The sequence below is a fragment of the Grus americana genome, chromosome 14, assembly GCF_028858705.1.
Source record: "Grus americana isolate bGruAme1 chromosome 14, bGruAme1.mat, whole genome shotgun sequence".
Classification (NCBI taxonomy): Eukaryota; Metazoa; Chordata; class Aves; order Gruiformes; family Gruidae; genus Grus; species Grus americana.
In genome coordinates, this window is record NC_072865.1 from 10,217,054 (window position 1) to 10,233,310 (window position 16,257).

A 16,257-nucleotide genomic window follows, 5' to 3' on the forward strand; every position below is an offset into this window, starting at 1 on the left:
ACGTAATTTTTCTGGTCCTGGAAGTGCTGCGTGGCTAGAATCTCGTCCTATGTGTAAATGGCAGTGCCAGTGTGGCTGCGGTAAAGAGAATCAAATGTTTGTGGCTCACATAAATGTCCAGGTTTGCATCCCTGGAAGCCAAGATCTGATGCAAAGCTGAGAGTATTTGGCTGGTTTGCTGTCAGGCTTCATAAAACTTTTTTAATCTGCTGAAATGAGATTTTGTTGGTGTGGTGTTTGGGTTTTTTTAAAGGAAAAGTGTCAGAAATGTGAGTTGTTCCTCCTGCCTTGGAATTGGTTTTGATTTTAAGAGCAGTTGTGAAGCCTTTGACTTGCTGTTGCACAGCCAAAAACTGCACATGCAGATAAAAAACAAGTTTCTTCCTGGTTTTAGATGTTAGCAGAAGTTCCTGTCCAGTATGTGGAGTGCTTTTTGTTTTATACTTAAAGGTACGGAGTTAAAGCTGGGAGACTTCGCAGCAATAGACATCTTGAATTTAATAGAGCGTGTTTTAGAAGTATGTGTGTATCTCATGTTTGTACCAAGGTGAGTTGATGGAGAGCGAAGATCAAATTGTGCTATGAGTTCAAGGGATGCAGGAAGAATCAAGAATGAGCAAAACAAGCATGTCTGCTCAAATATTTTGTGGAAAATGATATTGCATTTGCCTTTAGAAGCTTGTTGGCTGTTGCCTGCGTTTCTGTGCCAGGGATCCATACCATATGCATTCCCCTTTACAGGCTGTTGTGTTCAGAGTGTGCTGGGATGCCAGGACATCTTGTTCCTGGGAGTCCTGTGCTTGCAGGTACCTTTTTGCTGTTTTGGGAATGCACAGGGATTTTTATTAGGCTCAGCAGGAGTGCAGAGTACTTCCCCAGGAGCAGTATTTTCTGTGTCCACTAGGCACAGTCTCTGGGAATCCATGTGATTGTCTTAAAGATGTAAAATGCAGGACTGTTGCTCTGTTCTGTGCCTTCTGCACCTTGATCTCACTTTTATCTTGTAGGTTACCCACTGAATTTTTTTTTTTTTTTTTTTTTGTCTCCTCCAACTTTAAGGTTCCTCAAAGATTTATGGCTAAATGGGAAGTCAGTGTTGGACAGGCAGAAGACATTCTTCTTGGGGGACTGGAGGATCAAAAGTGCAGCCAGAACTCCAGCGAGCTGGACAGCGAGAAGGAAGTGCAGTCGGAATATTATGCCAATGGCCCTGGAGCGGAAAGGGACAGGCAGCTGAATGGATGTTTTAAATCCTTGGCGTTTGACTCCAGACACCTGACCAGTGAAAAAGGAAAATTGCACATTAAGCCACATGTGAAAAAAAGCTCTGACAGCAGAAAAAGGACTAGAGTAAAAAAGAGTGGTGCAAGAGGGGAAGCATCTGGGGGAGAAATCAAAGAAAAAACACCAGACAGCATAGTTAGAAACATGATTGTTGGGGACCTACCAGATAAACATGCATCTCATGAACTTCGCCGGATTGCCAACAGCCTAACAGCATCCAGTAGCACCAGGGAAAACCATTTGCTTTCCTCCTTTGGAGAAAGACGTTTTGAAAAGACACCTTTGAAAACAGACTATGAGAATCGTAAAAGCGATACTCTGAAGAACACTCTCCAAGGGGATTTGTTTTCCAGCACTTCTTTGGAGAGAGAGAAGAGCTCCCTGGGCATTTTGTGCAGTTCCAAATTACAGATACACTATTCTGCATCTGATGCTGGTATTGAGAAAAAGCAAACAGAATCGGATTCATCCTCTTCCCTCTCAGATGGTGGGAACAGTGACGTAGATACCATGGACCAAAGTTCAGAGAGAGCCTCTAGTGTTCTGGAAGTTAGTGATTCTTCAGATAAAGTGGAGAAGGAATTTCCTATGACATCAAGTGGAAACATTAAGTTTTCCATGTATCTTTCTCAGAAGAGCAACAGAAGGGCCAGGAAGAAGTCATGCAGAGATCGCAAACCTCTGGGAGGTTCAGTAACCAGCAGACTTGATACTGAATTTGCAGATGGGGAGCTTGAAGTAGGCTTCTCTGATGCTGAGATGTCATTGATGGCTCTTGAGCGCTCTTCAGATGTGAGAAATGACAATCTTTCCCTAGCAAACAAGCACACTACTCCCCAAAGTGTTTCCAAGGACAGCTCCTGGCCTGCTGTTGCAAATCAAGCAATCTTAAAACCGAAAAGCATGAAATTACCCCGAATCAGGAGTATAAAATGCAAACATAAAGAAAAGGTTGCTGGGTTGGAGCCTTCTCTTGCAGAAGAAGAGGGTGGTGTGAATCGCTGCTCTTCTGATACCAAAGGTTTCTCTGGCCTTCAGAGAGATTCTCTTCAGAGAAGCGGAAAAGTTGATGGTCAGAAACTGTTAAACAACATGCATGAGAAACCCAGGGATTCTGCTGAAATAGAAACAGCTGTGGTGAAGCATGTCTTGTCAGAGCTGAAGGAGCTGTCTTACCGGTCCATGAACGATGATGCTAGTGACTCTGGCACTCCAAAGGCCACAGTACCTTTACTTTTCTCTTCTGCGTCTGGTCATGGTCGTTTGCCCATTGAGCCAGATTACAAATTCAGCACCTTGTTAATGATGTTGAAGGATATGCATGACAGTAAGACAAAAGAGCAGCAACTGATGACTGGTCAAAATATAGTCCCATTTCGAAATACCAACACAGCTGATGGTTCTGGAAGCAATCCTGCGAGTGGTCTGAAGTCCTTGTCTATTGTAGGTCCCCCATATAAAATAGAAAAAAATGGAGATTGTGTCCAGGAAACAGTAACTCCAAACTCCGCTATAAGCAACTCCTCATTTTCGCGCAATCCTCCAACCAAGTTGACGGGGATTGGTACTAGTAAAAGGGAGCCCGCGAGTACTGCTGTTTCTGGGACAAACGGCACAAATTGTGTGCCCAAACGCAACTGTTCAAAATCTAAGCAGTCATCAAAGCTTGGAGATAAAACAGTTTCAAACAGAAAGGACTTAAAACCAGGAGGGCCAAGTAAGTTGTTAAGTCGGTTATCCAGAGATTCAGGAGAACATGCATTCCGTGTTCACGGTTCGGTTACCAGTCCTCTAGGTAATGAAGCAGAAGATACTGAGAGGAAAGAGTCTGTTGATTTAACAGAACATTCAACTGATGAAGACTCTGCCTGTTTATCTGATGACAATTTAGATCGTATTGGAAGGAGACCTGAAGCTGGTAGAAATATTGAGAGCTGCACTTCTGCTGAAAATGGGGAGAGTCCAGACTTGGATTCAGAGGCAAATAGTGAGAGCTCTCTTGGTGATGAGTCTAATGATATAAATCACGTAGCACCCAAAAAGCGGTGGCAGCGTTTTAACCAAAGCAGTGCTAGATCTAATAAGCACATCAGTAGATCTAGGGAACAAGGAAACTTGGAGAGTGCCTTTGGCCTGAATTCTCGTGGCTTTTCACTGAAGGGAAATGAGTGCTTGGGACGTAGGCATTCCCCTCATTCAAAGGTGCTTGAGGGAGACCTGACAGCTCAGGACTATGAGAATCATTTAGACTTAGTTGAGAAACATTTGAATGTATGTGGTAAGCCAAACAACAGTGTGATGGACTCAGAAACAGAGCTTGGCAACTTTGCTCCCCAGTCTGAATTCTCTGCACAAGGTAAGGGAGCTGGACTTGCGCCAGAGTGTGTATTTGTATACATTTTATACTTTTTCATTTAAAGCATAAGTTATGGAACTTGGGGCTGTTTGACACTGTGGAGATGTATACATCTGAGCTGAAGAAAGTGTGATACCTTGGTTTTGGGTTCTCTGTAAGCATGGAGAACGAAGAAGGCGGCGCGATTATGGGATTTTGCGTAGCTTTTTGGTCAGAAAGTTTAAATATATTACAAATCATTAGCTTCTCCACAGTGAAAGGTAAAATAAGCATCCTTCCAAGTTTGGGACTTTTCTTAAGCTTATACCTTCGTGATGTGTTGCTTAGAGCCACGTGCTTGGTGTTAGCTGGATAGACCAGCACTAGAAAGTTGTGGGAAACAGCCTCAAGGGCTACTCTTATTTTTATTTTTATTTTTATTTTCTTTCCTAGTGCTGTTTGACACAGAGTCAGTCTTTGGTTTGTTTTGTAGGATTTCATCAAGACAATCTGTTGGTGGGGGGTTTTATTTGTATTTTAGTGTGGAATTTTATTAGCTGCTAATAACAAATTGGGGAACCCCACAGATTTCCTAATTTACAGCTCTGGTGTGGTGCCTGAGGGGTGAAGGGGAGAACAGAAGAGGGGGAAGCTACCAGGGAGGCTGGGCTGGAGGTGGGTCTGGAGGATGGCAGGCAGAAGTAAGGCAGCATCACTGGAAGGGAAATGACCTGGGAAGGAGGAGGCTTCTGAGGACCACAAGGTCAGACAGCTCTGCCTCTCCCACAGAGATGGGGACATTGAGTTAAAGCCCCCCCCAAAAAAAAAGATTATGTGTATGGAGGGAATGGGTCCAGTAGAACCTCATTCAGCACATGCCGTCCTCAGGCTTCTGCACAGAATCTGGGGAAGCAAACCTTAATGAAAACAACAAAATGAAATTTTAACATAGATTTCACCAAACTGCAGTGCTCTAATTTATTTGGAATATCATAAATTAATATAATTTGACAGAATTTTGAACCTGTGTGCATTTTGTCACTTACATGTTCCCTCAGTGCACATTTTCGTGTGTGTATTTTGCTGTTAGTGGGCGCTGGAGGTTGCCTGCACCTCCATTTCAGTGTGGAAAAGGCAGCTCCTAGCTTGGTGGTTGTAGGACCTGCCCAAGGCAAGTCACAGCCAGCACAGAAAACGAGCCCATAGGGTGTAACGCACAGGGTAAAAGTTTTGGTTTGAAACCATGACAAGCTTAATGATTCACAGACTCCTCTGGCTGTGGCTGCCTGGTTTTGAGGACTTTAAGTCTTCACAGAGCAGGCAAGAGGCTGCACATTGTTCTGGGGCTGTTGAGGCTCTGCCGCAGGAGTGCTGCAGCCTGCCAGTGGGAGCAGGTTCCTCGTTTGTGCTAAGATGCAGCTGGGTTCTCGTGGCTTCATGATGGTTTTGCAGTTGAAACATCCCTGTCCGTTGCTATGTGACATGAAGACGCGAGTCTACAGAGAGAGCTAGAGAAGAAGAGCTGCTAAGAGGTAGTAACGTTAAGAGGAGAGAAGCAGCAGAGGAAGGCAGCAAGCTCCTGGGTGAGGTGGCATCAGCGGACAGGAACGCAGAGGTGTGCTGGTACTGCACGCAGGGACACAGTGAGGGCCTGGGTTTGCTTGTAGAAGTGACAGATCAGCAACTGCAGTGTATTCAAATTCCACTGCTCTAAATAGCACGTGAGCCTTGAAGCACACCTGAATCTTACCTATACAAGTGTGCCATAGGGAGCCACCGGAGCCTCTGTACAAGGAGCTGTCTGGACTGCTGTAACATCCCCAGCGTGCTGGTGGTAGTGAGTAAACCTCTAAAGCCATGAAAAGCCCATTCGTGGAAACCAGTCTTCCGTTTATATCAGGCAAGGGCACTTATATAGAAAGCACAGAGAATGATGCTGGGGGTTAGACTAAGCGCAGCTTACAGAAGAGAAGTTTCGTCTGTTTGCCAGTACTTTGAGAAAATGTGGCTTATCCTCGTCTGCAGCAGAGTATCAGTGTAAGAGATCACGACAGATTGCAGTCACTGCGTCATTTCCTCTAAGCTCAAATGATATAAAGTCTTAATCATAGTTGAATGGCAATATTTGACGTGGTTTTTGCTACAAACTTTGTGGTGCAATTTAGAGCAAATAAGGCAGAAGTGAAGATTGGTTGAATTTGCTGACATAAAACATTTTTGTAAATAATAGTTTTGTCAGGTATGTGATTTGCCAGTGCCAATCAGAGTCCATTTGGGATTCTTGTATGGGATTCGCTTGGGAGGAAAAATATGCAGTTCAGCCAGCCCCTGGTGCTGTGCTGTGGTGCATGGCTTTGGGGCTCTAAATAGTTGCCTAGTAAGGATACTCTGCCTATAACTGGTTATGTGCTGAAATGTGTATTTCACCCAGACACCTGTGCAGAGTGTTAATAGAGGCTGAAAACAGCTGTGTTTGAGCAAGTTGTTCCTTTCTTCTCTTTTTGCCAAGTTTGATGTTCTCATGCTTGTTTAACCACAAAGCCACAATAAAGTGTAGCAATCTTGTCCAACATCCCTGTTCTGAAGTGTTGCACTGGAATGCTTTGTTATAAAATGTTTCCGTTTTAAAGAAGAAAAAGCCACCTCCTACACATGAAAAGAGGCAAAGAGAGTATTTACTGTTTGTTCCTAAACTTCCAGGAGGCTGCAAATGTTTTTATGACTAGGAGACATCTTTTGACAATATTATGTAATAATTTTTGAAAACTGATGAAGGGGAAAAGTCAGAGGTATTCTGGGAAGTGAGAAAGAGCCATAAACTTGCATCATCTTGCTTTTGCAGCTTGCTGAGCAGATATGATAGAGCATCAGGGCTTTTTTTTTTTTTTTTTTTTTGAGCTTGCCATGCGTTGGGGTGTTGTGAGCCAGTATAGCATGGATGGTTAGGTTTCTGTCGTGGAAATACCTGTTACTGGGTTTCCCTTGCGATGGCGCAGCATCGCGCAAACAAAGACATCTGAGCTTTGAAGAGCTTGCAGTTGCTGGCGAGGACTGTTCGCTCCCTGATCTCATTGTGGCATCTATTGTCGGGAAGCAAAGGCAATAAATGGGCTTGCAGTAGCAGATGGGGAATACGAGGCTCTTGTAGTATATACAGAAATAAGCCAGGGAGGAGGGGAAGGGAAGGAGGTAGGCTCATGTGTTACTAGTGACACTAATGACTGTACTACTTTATGGCAAAACAGCATTTTCGCATGCCCCTGCATCAAAACCAAAGGAGTTTGGGTTAACAGCAAAAGTAGCATGATGAGTGCAAGTTGCTAATAGACTTAGGTTTTGGTAAAAGTACTGCAAGAAGGATAGATGTAGTTTGTCTAGGGAGGCATTGGGTGAAATTTCAGGAGCCTCTCAGTCAAATACTTAATGTTTTTTAATTTCTTATCTGAACTGGTTGAAGTTCCTTCGGTCCTCAAAAATCCCACCTGCCAGGATTGTGGAAAATAGGAGGCTCAAAAATTATTAGGCTGTATCAAAGACAAAGAAGTATCAGGGTGCTTCCCACATGGAGCCTCTGGAAGAGAAGGCAGGAGCAAATGTTATCTACAGATCATGAGGAGAATTTTGTCTTGTGATCATCTCAGAAACACAGTCTTGAAGCTGCTTTCCTTTTTCTTAGTACATTCAGAGAGGAAACGCCTTAGAAAGCCGAGTAAACGGCTTCTGGAATATGCAGAAGAATATGATCACTTATTTGCGCCCAAGAAAAAATCAAAGAAAGGCCAGGAGCAATTGCAAAAGGTAGGTGAAGGTTAATGTGCTCTTCATGGTTATTACTCTGGGGCTCTAGTCTGTGTTTTTGATGTGTTCTTGCTGGCTGAGTGTTCCTGCTGCGTGCAGTGCTGTGCAGGGTAAATGTTTTCATCAACATGTTTTGCTATGCTAGGTGAATTCCGTGGTAAGGTCTGAATTTGAAGGAGGTCTTCCTGCACAATGCAGTCCTGACAGAGATACCCAGCGGGGGCCGAGTCCTTTGGTTTCAACTCCATCTTCAACCAAAGAGTCCCCTCCCATCCTTGAAGCAGAGTGCTCCTTCTCTAGGGAACTAGGATCTCATCCCACTGATCAACTTCTAGAAGGACCTTCAGATTTTCCAGAGCTGGTGCTGTCTTCCTTGGATGTTTCTGAAGTTTCTGCTTCTCCAGATGCAGAAGAGAGATTCCTGAAATCAGGTAAGTGGGAGGTTGCGTTATTCTGCTCCCATAAGTGAACGTGTCACAAGTTTAGTGGAAATTGTTGCTTTGGTCAGAGTGAAAAGGTTAGTAGCTGTTGATCTGTTTGTTTTTGCTTTGCTTCATTCAATGACCTTTACTAGTGCTGGCAAGGGAGAGAGGGTGGATGCAGTGGGTGACCCAGTGAGCTGGATGATTAGACTGACGCCGTTAGCTTTTTGTAGTGTGTGATGGTCCTCCTTAGGTCCTGGCACAGAACACCTCTTTTTCTAAATGAAGACAGTCACAACTCCTTCTCTGAGTCCTTGCCATCTGTGCTTGCAAACAGTGACATTCCTTTAGCTTTAAGGTCTCTTGCTGCTGTTAAAACCCTTTGGATGAACGTTGCTGTGCTGAGGTTGATACACAAAGTCTAATCTGCATAGCTTGTGGGGTGACCTTTTGCTCTCCTAATGAGCTCAGGGAATTGTGGGACAGAAATCCCTCTGGAAAAAAGTTTTTTTCCTTAGCTGTTCAAAACATCCGTAGAAATTGTTGGAGACTTGTACTAGTGGCACACCAGGACCTTAACTCTCAGTAGGGCACAGTTTACAAAGAGTGAGTGTGGTCTGACAGGCTTTTCACCTTTCCAGCAGAGTCAGTATCGGGGTCTACTTTGCAGTAGGTTCATTCTCTGGTAGTGCCTAAAGATGTGTCGAGGGTCCACGACACACACCTGGTGTTCTGGCTGTGCTAACGTGGAGGGAGCACTGTTCTGTTCTGAAGGGCCTGTGGTCAAAACAATCAAACCAAGTGGCAGAGAGATATCGTTGCTGGGAGGTCAGTTAGTCTGTTTTGTTTGAGGGCAGGAGGATCACCTTTGGGGGCTTGTGGATGTCAGATGGAAATGGAAAGTTGGAGAGGATTAAAAGAGGAAAAACTGGGGGTGTGAACCTGAGGTTGAAGATGCAGGAGAACAGTACCGGGTGCAGCAGTGGGAGCAAACATCTCGTATGCAGACATTGCATAGCTCTTCCCCCTCCTGAGAAAACTCAGCTCTTGCTGAAGCACACAGAACCCAAGCTGTGGACAGAGCCTTGCCTTGAGATCGATGCTATGTTGTCCCTCCATTAGGTTTTTGAAGTGTAACAGTGCGTGCAGAGGTGCATGTCACAGAAAGGACTCAGCCCAGGCTGATGAAGCAAGCAGATCAACAGGGTAGGATGGGCAGCAGGCTGCTTCTGTGGAGTGTCTTGCACTCATAGCATCATCATTTCCTGGTCATTTTAAGTTTAATGTTGCCAAAATCAGTGTGGATGAGCCCAGGTCTAGCAACTTGCTACCTCCCCAGTGCCAGCAAAAAGCGTGAGCTGGAAATAATACAGGTTACAGCTAGTCTGGGGCATCTTTTCCCGGGCAGTTTTAACTGGAGCATGTCCTTTAGCCTGTTCTATGCGCAGTGTGAATGCCTGTGGGAGCAGTGTGGGAGTGGAAGCAGGGCTGTGTTTGTCAGCGGTAGGACTGGCTTACCCCAGATCAAAGTGATTGGGAAATTATGATCTGAATTGAGCTGCCAGAATGTGTTACCTGCTGGAATTGACTTCATAGTCTTTCTTCTGTGGGCAATTATTTTGTATATGCCTGAAGGTCGTGGCAAACTGAGGTCCGTTTTTGTGGAAGTTGTACAGAAACAGGTAATTGGCATCTCTGCCGAAGGAGCTTATGATCCCAAAGTCAGGGTGAAGCAGATTGTTTCAAACTGTTGGCTGATATTTGCTTAATGGTCTTAGTCTGATTGAAGAGAAGAACCCCCCCCTTTATCTAATGTGAAGAGTTTCATTGCAGGAAACTTGGAAAGCAAGCGTCAAAGGAAACCCACTAAAAAGCTCTTGGAATCCAATGATTTGGACACTGCCTTTATGCCAAAGAAGGAGGAGTGGACTCCCCCAAAGAAGGTACTTTCCTTCCAGCTCTTTTGAAAACCAGATAGAAAATGAGCCCAGACAGCAGACCCTGCTGAATGAGACACAGTGCAATGGGCTGTGGTTTTTTTGTTGGCTGTAGCCCAGGAGCAAAGGTCCACCCTTCCCAAAGGTGCTGGTTGCTGTGTTATGATGAAGAAATCTGCTGAATACAGATGTGTTCCCCACCCCTCCCCACTTTGTAATGGGGATTGGGTAGTTTTGGCTGTAAAATCTCCTCTCTTCATTGATTTGTATGGAAAAGGAGTCATCTGGATGCTGGCTGGGAAGGTGTGAGCAGAAACATTTTGCGCAGAGGCATTCTGTCGCTGTGATGTTGCAGCGTAGCTTGAGCTTGAACCTAAGGCTTTGTCCTTTTCCATCAGTTTTTCTCTGAGCAGTGTTTCCTTTGTTACCTTCCCAAGTGGGCTGGTGAATGGTATGTAAGTGCAGAGCTTGTAGCAGGATGGAGGCTTGAGTTGTATCACATGTAGTATGCAGTGCTTAGTGCAGATTTTTCAAGTAAATGCTGTTCTTTGATAAATATTAATATTCAGTGGCATTGTTTGGAAAAAAGCAACTTGTAAAGAATTATTTCAGGTGGTGTACCTGCACAAGACTTGCTGCCACTGTTTCTAAGGTTGATTAATAACAGTTTTCCTCCTTTCATTTTTCTCTCTGTGTGTGGTACAGACTTAATACAGTTATCATAGTTGCAGTAATGTAGAGGCCAGTGTATTTCAGTCTTAAGCTCCGTAAAAGTGTAAAGCCAGAAGAGAGTCTCTATTCCCAGCAGCTTACAGGGTGTTAGCAGCCTCTTTGGGAGAGCTCAGGAAACAGCGGATGATGCTGGTGAGCATAGGACACAGCAGACTCAGCACTCCTCCCTGCCCAGAGACTGACTTTTCCATGTGGGATCTATCACACATACAAAACAATTGTTTTCTTGTAAAGTCTCTAATCACTGATGAATTCATGACCTGAACTGTAAGTTACGTGTTGCAGTCAGTCGTAAAGGCTCTGCGTGGCTGAGGAACATGCGTCTCTGATTTGCATCTGGTGACTTGACTCTCTTGTGTATTTGTAGGGCACTGGCCCTTCAGAAAGCGACAGCTCTGAGCTCTACTCGCCAGCCCGCTTCTCAGACCTGGGAGAAGGTAAGTGAAGGCAGGGCTGCGGGGGTAGACTGGTGACATTAGGATCAGTAGCTGTGGCTTTGTGCGTGTGTGTAAGGGCTTACGTGTCCTGGGCTCTCAGAGGGTGTTTGCCTCAGCTGAGGCAGTGGCAGAAGAAATAGGTACTGAGATTTTTACCAAAGGCACTGTTAAGTCTTTGATTTCCCTGTGGAAAGTGGAGATGGTGGGCTCATATTTCCACGAGATGATGTTCACTTCTCATTCATAGTCTGGGTGCTTGAAGGCAATTCATCAGCACAGGTCCTGTACCAATGCCCTATCTTTTGTCTGATGACATGCTGTGACCAGGCTGAGCGGCGGCTGCCCTGTCCCGTGGACAGTTTTGCAGTTGCATTGTATTGTGTCTTCCTTTGTATCACTGGTATCGACATGAGGAGGTTTTTGTTGCAGTGTGGTGGGAGGAGGTAGTTACCAGCATTTGATTAGCAACGTAAGCTTTGTGTTGGTAGCATTTCTTCTTTTCTGCTGGGGGGCTGTCTCAGGAAGGTCAGAGTAATGTTCAGCAGTTTAGCAAAAGTGTAAACCAGTATGAATCAGTGGTGCTCTGATGGTTGCAGGGCAGAGGGCAGACTGCCTGGGGCCTGGTATTGCCCCAGCCCTTACGCCCTCAAAGACAGTAGGACCCAGCCTGAAGCACTCAGAAAGGATGTAGAACTTGCTGGTAGCATCTGTTGCAAGGGAATTATTTCTGCATTTTTCTTGAGCGGTTTTTCTGTTGCATCCCAGCTTCTGAAAAGCTCTCGGAGAAGCAGCGGAAGCGGAAGAGACAGCGCCATCCCTCTGCAATGCATTCCAAGAAGGAGAGAAATGAGGAGGGTCTAGGGGAGACCCCACACTCTGAGGTACTGTTAGGTCTTCCTATGTGCTGTCATCCCTGTAACCTGTCTGCTACTTCCCAGGGCACTGTGCAGAGCCTGGGCTGGGTCATCTTGGGCTGGCTGGTGTGTCAACTGGGACTTTGTCCCACTGATGTAGTTGCATGAGCTGGGGTTGAAGCTGAAGATAGCATCTTGACTTAGTAGCTGTTTTGTGATGACTGCTTGACTCGGGACCAGTTTTTAAGCTGCTACTCAGCTAATTCTCCGGGAGAGAGGCTGTTCTGATCTGATGGAACCAGGTTTTGCGTGGCATCTTGCTTTGTACCTCAGAAGGTCTAACTGCTGTAAAAGGTCTTCTCTGGTGGTGGTGGTACTCTTGCCCTTTTACGCACCAGTACGAAGCACAAGCACTAGACTGCAGACTTCAACCCCTCCTTCCACTTGCCCCTGTGCGCCAGGGTGAGCTAAGAACCACGCTGGAGGGGATGGGGGTACTGTCTGTGACTGCTCACTGGAGCCTCTGATTACATTCTGCCATCCAGCAGAAAGGGATAATTGGGGTAACTCCCTTCTACTGCATCCCAGCAGAGCTGACATACAAATATCTCTGACAAGCACGTTTTGCCTTTTAGGAATGAGCCAGGTATCACCAAGTGTAGGGGAAGCAAGACTTTCCTGGGAGAGGCGGAACACCTCTGGGCCTCTCACCATCGCCTCTCACTTCCAGTGGCCCAGGTTCAGCAGCAGGCTGTTCTGTCAGGATAGTCAGTATGTATTTCAGGAGTGAATTACAGACATATATTGTTATATTTGTTGTTGTTATACAGCTTCCAGCAGAGCACAAACCTCACACCGCTTGTCTGAGCAGTGCCAGCCACCCTGCTGCTACTGCTTTTTGAAAAAGGCGTTTCTGTTGGGGGTGATAAAGTGGGGTAATACCCCTGGGCCATGCAAGCCTTCCTGTACTCCTGTTCGTGCTCTTTCTGAAGTGTGCTCATCTGGAATCATGTTTCAAAGAAGCCTGTACAAATATCTTTGCCAATGCTGGGGGGTAGCTAACACTGTCTGTTGTTAGGCACCCACTAAGAGACTGGCTCAGCTCTGAGCCAGAAAATTCTCTCTCAATCTTTTATAGGGAAGAAAAGAGGGGGCAATTCAGAGCAGCAAAGTAGCTAAGATATGGCTCTGAATCCTGCACCCACCATTTGCTGCAGAGGAAGCCCAGGGAGTCTTAACTGCCTCCAGCCTTAGACATCTGTGTTGACTACCTGAAGTTAGGTATGGTAAACCATGCCAAAAAAAAAAAAAAGCGCCAATGCTTGGCCTCTTTTGCCAGCATCCATTTCTCTGTCATAGTGTCTCTTGAGCCACTGTGGTGAGTGTGTTCACCCCTTGGTTTAGGTGAGTGCACAGGTACTGGTGAGTATTGGGGTGCTGTGGAGATGCAGTTGTGCTTTCATGTGGAATTTGGACCTAGCTGGTCCCTAAGTGACTTTCCACATACCAGGCAAGGAACCCCACTTTGTGCTGAACGGTGCTAGAAGAAATAGATGGTTTGGTGATACAACGCAGTGAAGCCTTGGATCCAGCTGCTTTCAGAGGAAAAGAGGGCAGAGGAAAGCTTGTCCGCCTGGGCTGAACTAAGCAGCTTTCTCTGTCCTTGCCTGTCTGTGGAGCCAGGAGTGGAAGTTCACAACATCAGGGCAGCAAGAGACTGAGAGAAGGGGATGGAAAATGCTGTTGAAATGGTTGTCAAGGTCAGGCCAAAAGAACAGGCCAGGCTTTTGAGGATGTGCCAGATACAGCAGCAGAGATAGCTCTGGAAGAAGACCCAGGATGGGAGACCTGCCCTCTGTAGGAGGTATGTAGTTTTGCAGTGCTCATGCTGGGTAGGGGAAGGAGGGGAAACAGTATGACAGGGTCTTTTCAGTGATGGCCTTGAATGGGGATCCCCTTCTCCCTGTTCACAATGCACAAGTATCTGGCTTTGCCCATCCTGCCTAGCTCTGACATTCCCTTCCCTGTGTGGTTCTGGGAGCATTGATTAAAATAAAGCTAAGATCCTGGCATGTAAAATGTGCAGATTGGCCAGCTCTTTGGAAAACCAAATAGGATGTGTTTAGGCTGAAAGAGCAGGGCTAGAGCATGCGGTGGGCTCAGTTGTTAAGGTAGCATTGCTGCTAGCAGATGCTTTCAGATCTGAAGAGGGAGTTGCTGGTTAATGTCATATGACTACTAGATGCATTCGAGTCTCCCATTCCATTAACACACGAAATATGGCCATCAGGGTTCAAACTAGGGGGTCCCAGCAGCCGTGGTAGAAAGTGGCCAGAAAGATGAATCAGTTCTAAATCCCTTGTACCTTTGTAGCAAATCTGAGTATGTCCCCCCCACCTCCAAAACACAATCTTAGGAAGCTGGTGCCGCTGACCACGGGATGGGTGGTGTGCTTATTTACCAGCACCCTGCCCCTCCTGACAGGGACCTCAGTGGCCACGAAAGGGGCTGATCTCACTTTGTGTCTGTAACACTGGGGGCCCCAGCATAAGCAGAAGCTGTAGCTGACGTTGTTTGCCCATACCAGTAGCTGATTAACCCTGCTCTTGTTCTTCGTTACAGTGACCCCTGCAACCCTGAGGTCACTGCTGAGCTGAGCAGAAGAGGGAGCACCTATGTAGGAATAGGAGGACCTGAGCTGTAACCAGTCCTTGGAGCACTGGTCACCGGTGCTGCTCCTGGAGCATTCCAGGAGCCAAAGCAAGTGTTTGGGCCAGAGGGCTGTCTTGCAGCAGACTACGTAATTCCTAGCAGAAATGCAGCTGCAGGAGCGGAAGTATCATAGTGCTTAGCTTGAGAAGATGCTATTGCGTATAGAGGCAAAGGTGGCTGTTGTGTTCTTAGATGGTCTTTTTACCAATGCCATAAAGACCTTTCCCTTCCCTCTGCCAGGGCTGTGTGGTAGGGTGGCAACAGCTTATGTGCTCCTTATCAGATTGTGATGATAGTCTGTAAGGCTGCACGCCATATGGTATGTTGGACTGGCAGTAGTGTGTAGCTTGGACTTTGCTTTTTTTTTGTGCTCAATAAAGGCAATTTATACCATTCATCTTTGTATTGTGTGCTTTAATATACCGTCAGTGCGCCTGCACATCGTTGCTCCACAAACTCAAATGGCTTTAAAATGTCCCCAAATAAAAGCATACTACTACATTCAGGGAGTGAAAAACAAACAAACAAAAAAAAAACCCACTCTGAAACAAACAGACAAAGGAAGCATCATTATCTGACCAAAATGCCAGCTCCAGGTTCTTCCAACTTTAAACTTTGGGAGATCTTTACGTCCTTGTTTTGCCCAGACTAATAATGTATTCAGAGGGCATCGGGTGCAGCTTACAAGCCACAGCTCAGCCTGATACTCTCCCACACAGAAAGTGCTGCAAAGCTCCCTCTTGTGATCATTAGCTGGGCACCTGGCACCAAGCAGCCTTGAAGGTATGAGAGTGATGGCTGCTGCTCCTGACAGCAGTTTGAATTCCTCATGAGGTCTTTCTGGTGTATAGTTTGTGTCTGGGCATACCCTGGGTATGGCTTGGTGATCCAAGGAGGCAGCTAAGCACTGAGATCACTCAGCTAACTGCAGTGAGCTGGGATATTAAAAAATGGCAGAGTCCTTAAAATGTTCTTGCCCAAAGCACTTAGCTAAAGGCATCGCTTTGCAGCATTAATGGCCTGTAAGGCGTACCCACTCTGGAGCAGCAGCTTTGGTTGGTGAGATGACTGACATGTTGCCTAGACTGTGCCCAAGAGGCCTGGAAGCTGCCAGAATGGCATTTTCTAGCTCTTGGTTGCCTCTCCTGACAAAAGTGAAGGCAGTGTTGCCATATGCAGCTCCAGGACAGCAGTATCTTGTGGTAGAAACAAGTGTCTGTAGGATCTCTGCTGCTTTCCTTCCCTCTAACAGGGTCTGGGCAGGTCCTGTGGGCACATCAGAAGGTGTCCTTTCACCTTGGGAAGCTGTATGGCAGGATCGCTCGCTTGGTCCGTGAGGGTACAGTTGGGCCTTTATCATTTGAAACCCATCTTCTCAGCAGGATGTTCTTTCACCAGTAGATGTTATGGTCAGTGCTGTGATACTCATACAGGACAGATGCTTGGGAAAGACTCACTGCACAAGGCAGGATGATGCTGTAAATGGCCCTGCTGCACTGTTCACTGTGGCGTTGGCCAGCTACTTCATGGTAACACAGGTCTTGTACCTATGTGCCTGTATTTTACAGGGGTTAGGACAAGCTGAGACAAGTGTGGGGAAAAGTCTGGCTCATCTGCAGAGTGACAACTGCAATAAAGATGGATTGAAGTTTTTCATTTGCATTTCCAGTGCAAGTAGCCATCAGCATGTGGGGTGTTTCACACTATTCCAACCTACCTGATTTGTTTCTATGCAGGGCAATTCCT

At 46.0% G+C, this 16,257-nt stretch overlaps 1 protein-coding gene across 4 annotated transcripts in view; it reads left to right on the plus strand.

Moving 5' to 3' along the window:
* Positions 1-16,257, plus strand: part of NSD1 (nuclear receptor binding SET domain protein 1) — a 66,091-nt gene that overhangs the window by 22,951 nt on the left and 26,883 nt on the right. For 3 of the 4 annotated variants that reach the window (XM_054842107.1, XM_054842106.1, XM_054842108.1), the window contains exons 5-10: positions 1,060-3,640; positions 7,296-7,417; positions 7,563-7,848; positions 9,673-9,782; positions 10,876-10,945; positions 11,711-11,826. In XM_054842107.1, coding sequence (XP_054698082.1) covers positions 1,060-3,640; positions 7,296-7,417; positions 7,563-7,848; positions 9,673-9,782; positions 10,876-10,945; positions 11,711-11,826 — 3,285 coding nt within the window. The remainder of the gene's footprint in view (positions 1-1,059; positions 3,641-7,295; positions 7,418-7,562; positions 7,849-9,672; positions 9,783-10,875; positions 10,946-11,710; positions 11,827-16,257) is intronic. The other variant, XM_054842109.1, reaches the window with a different exon arrangement.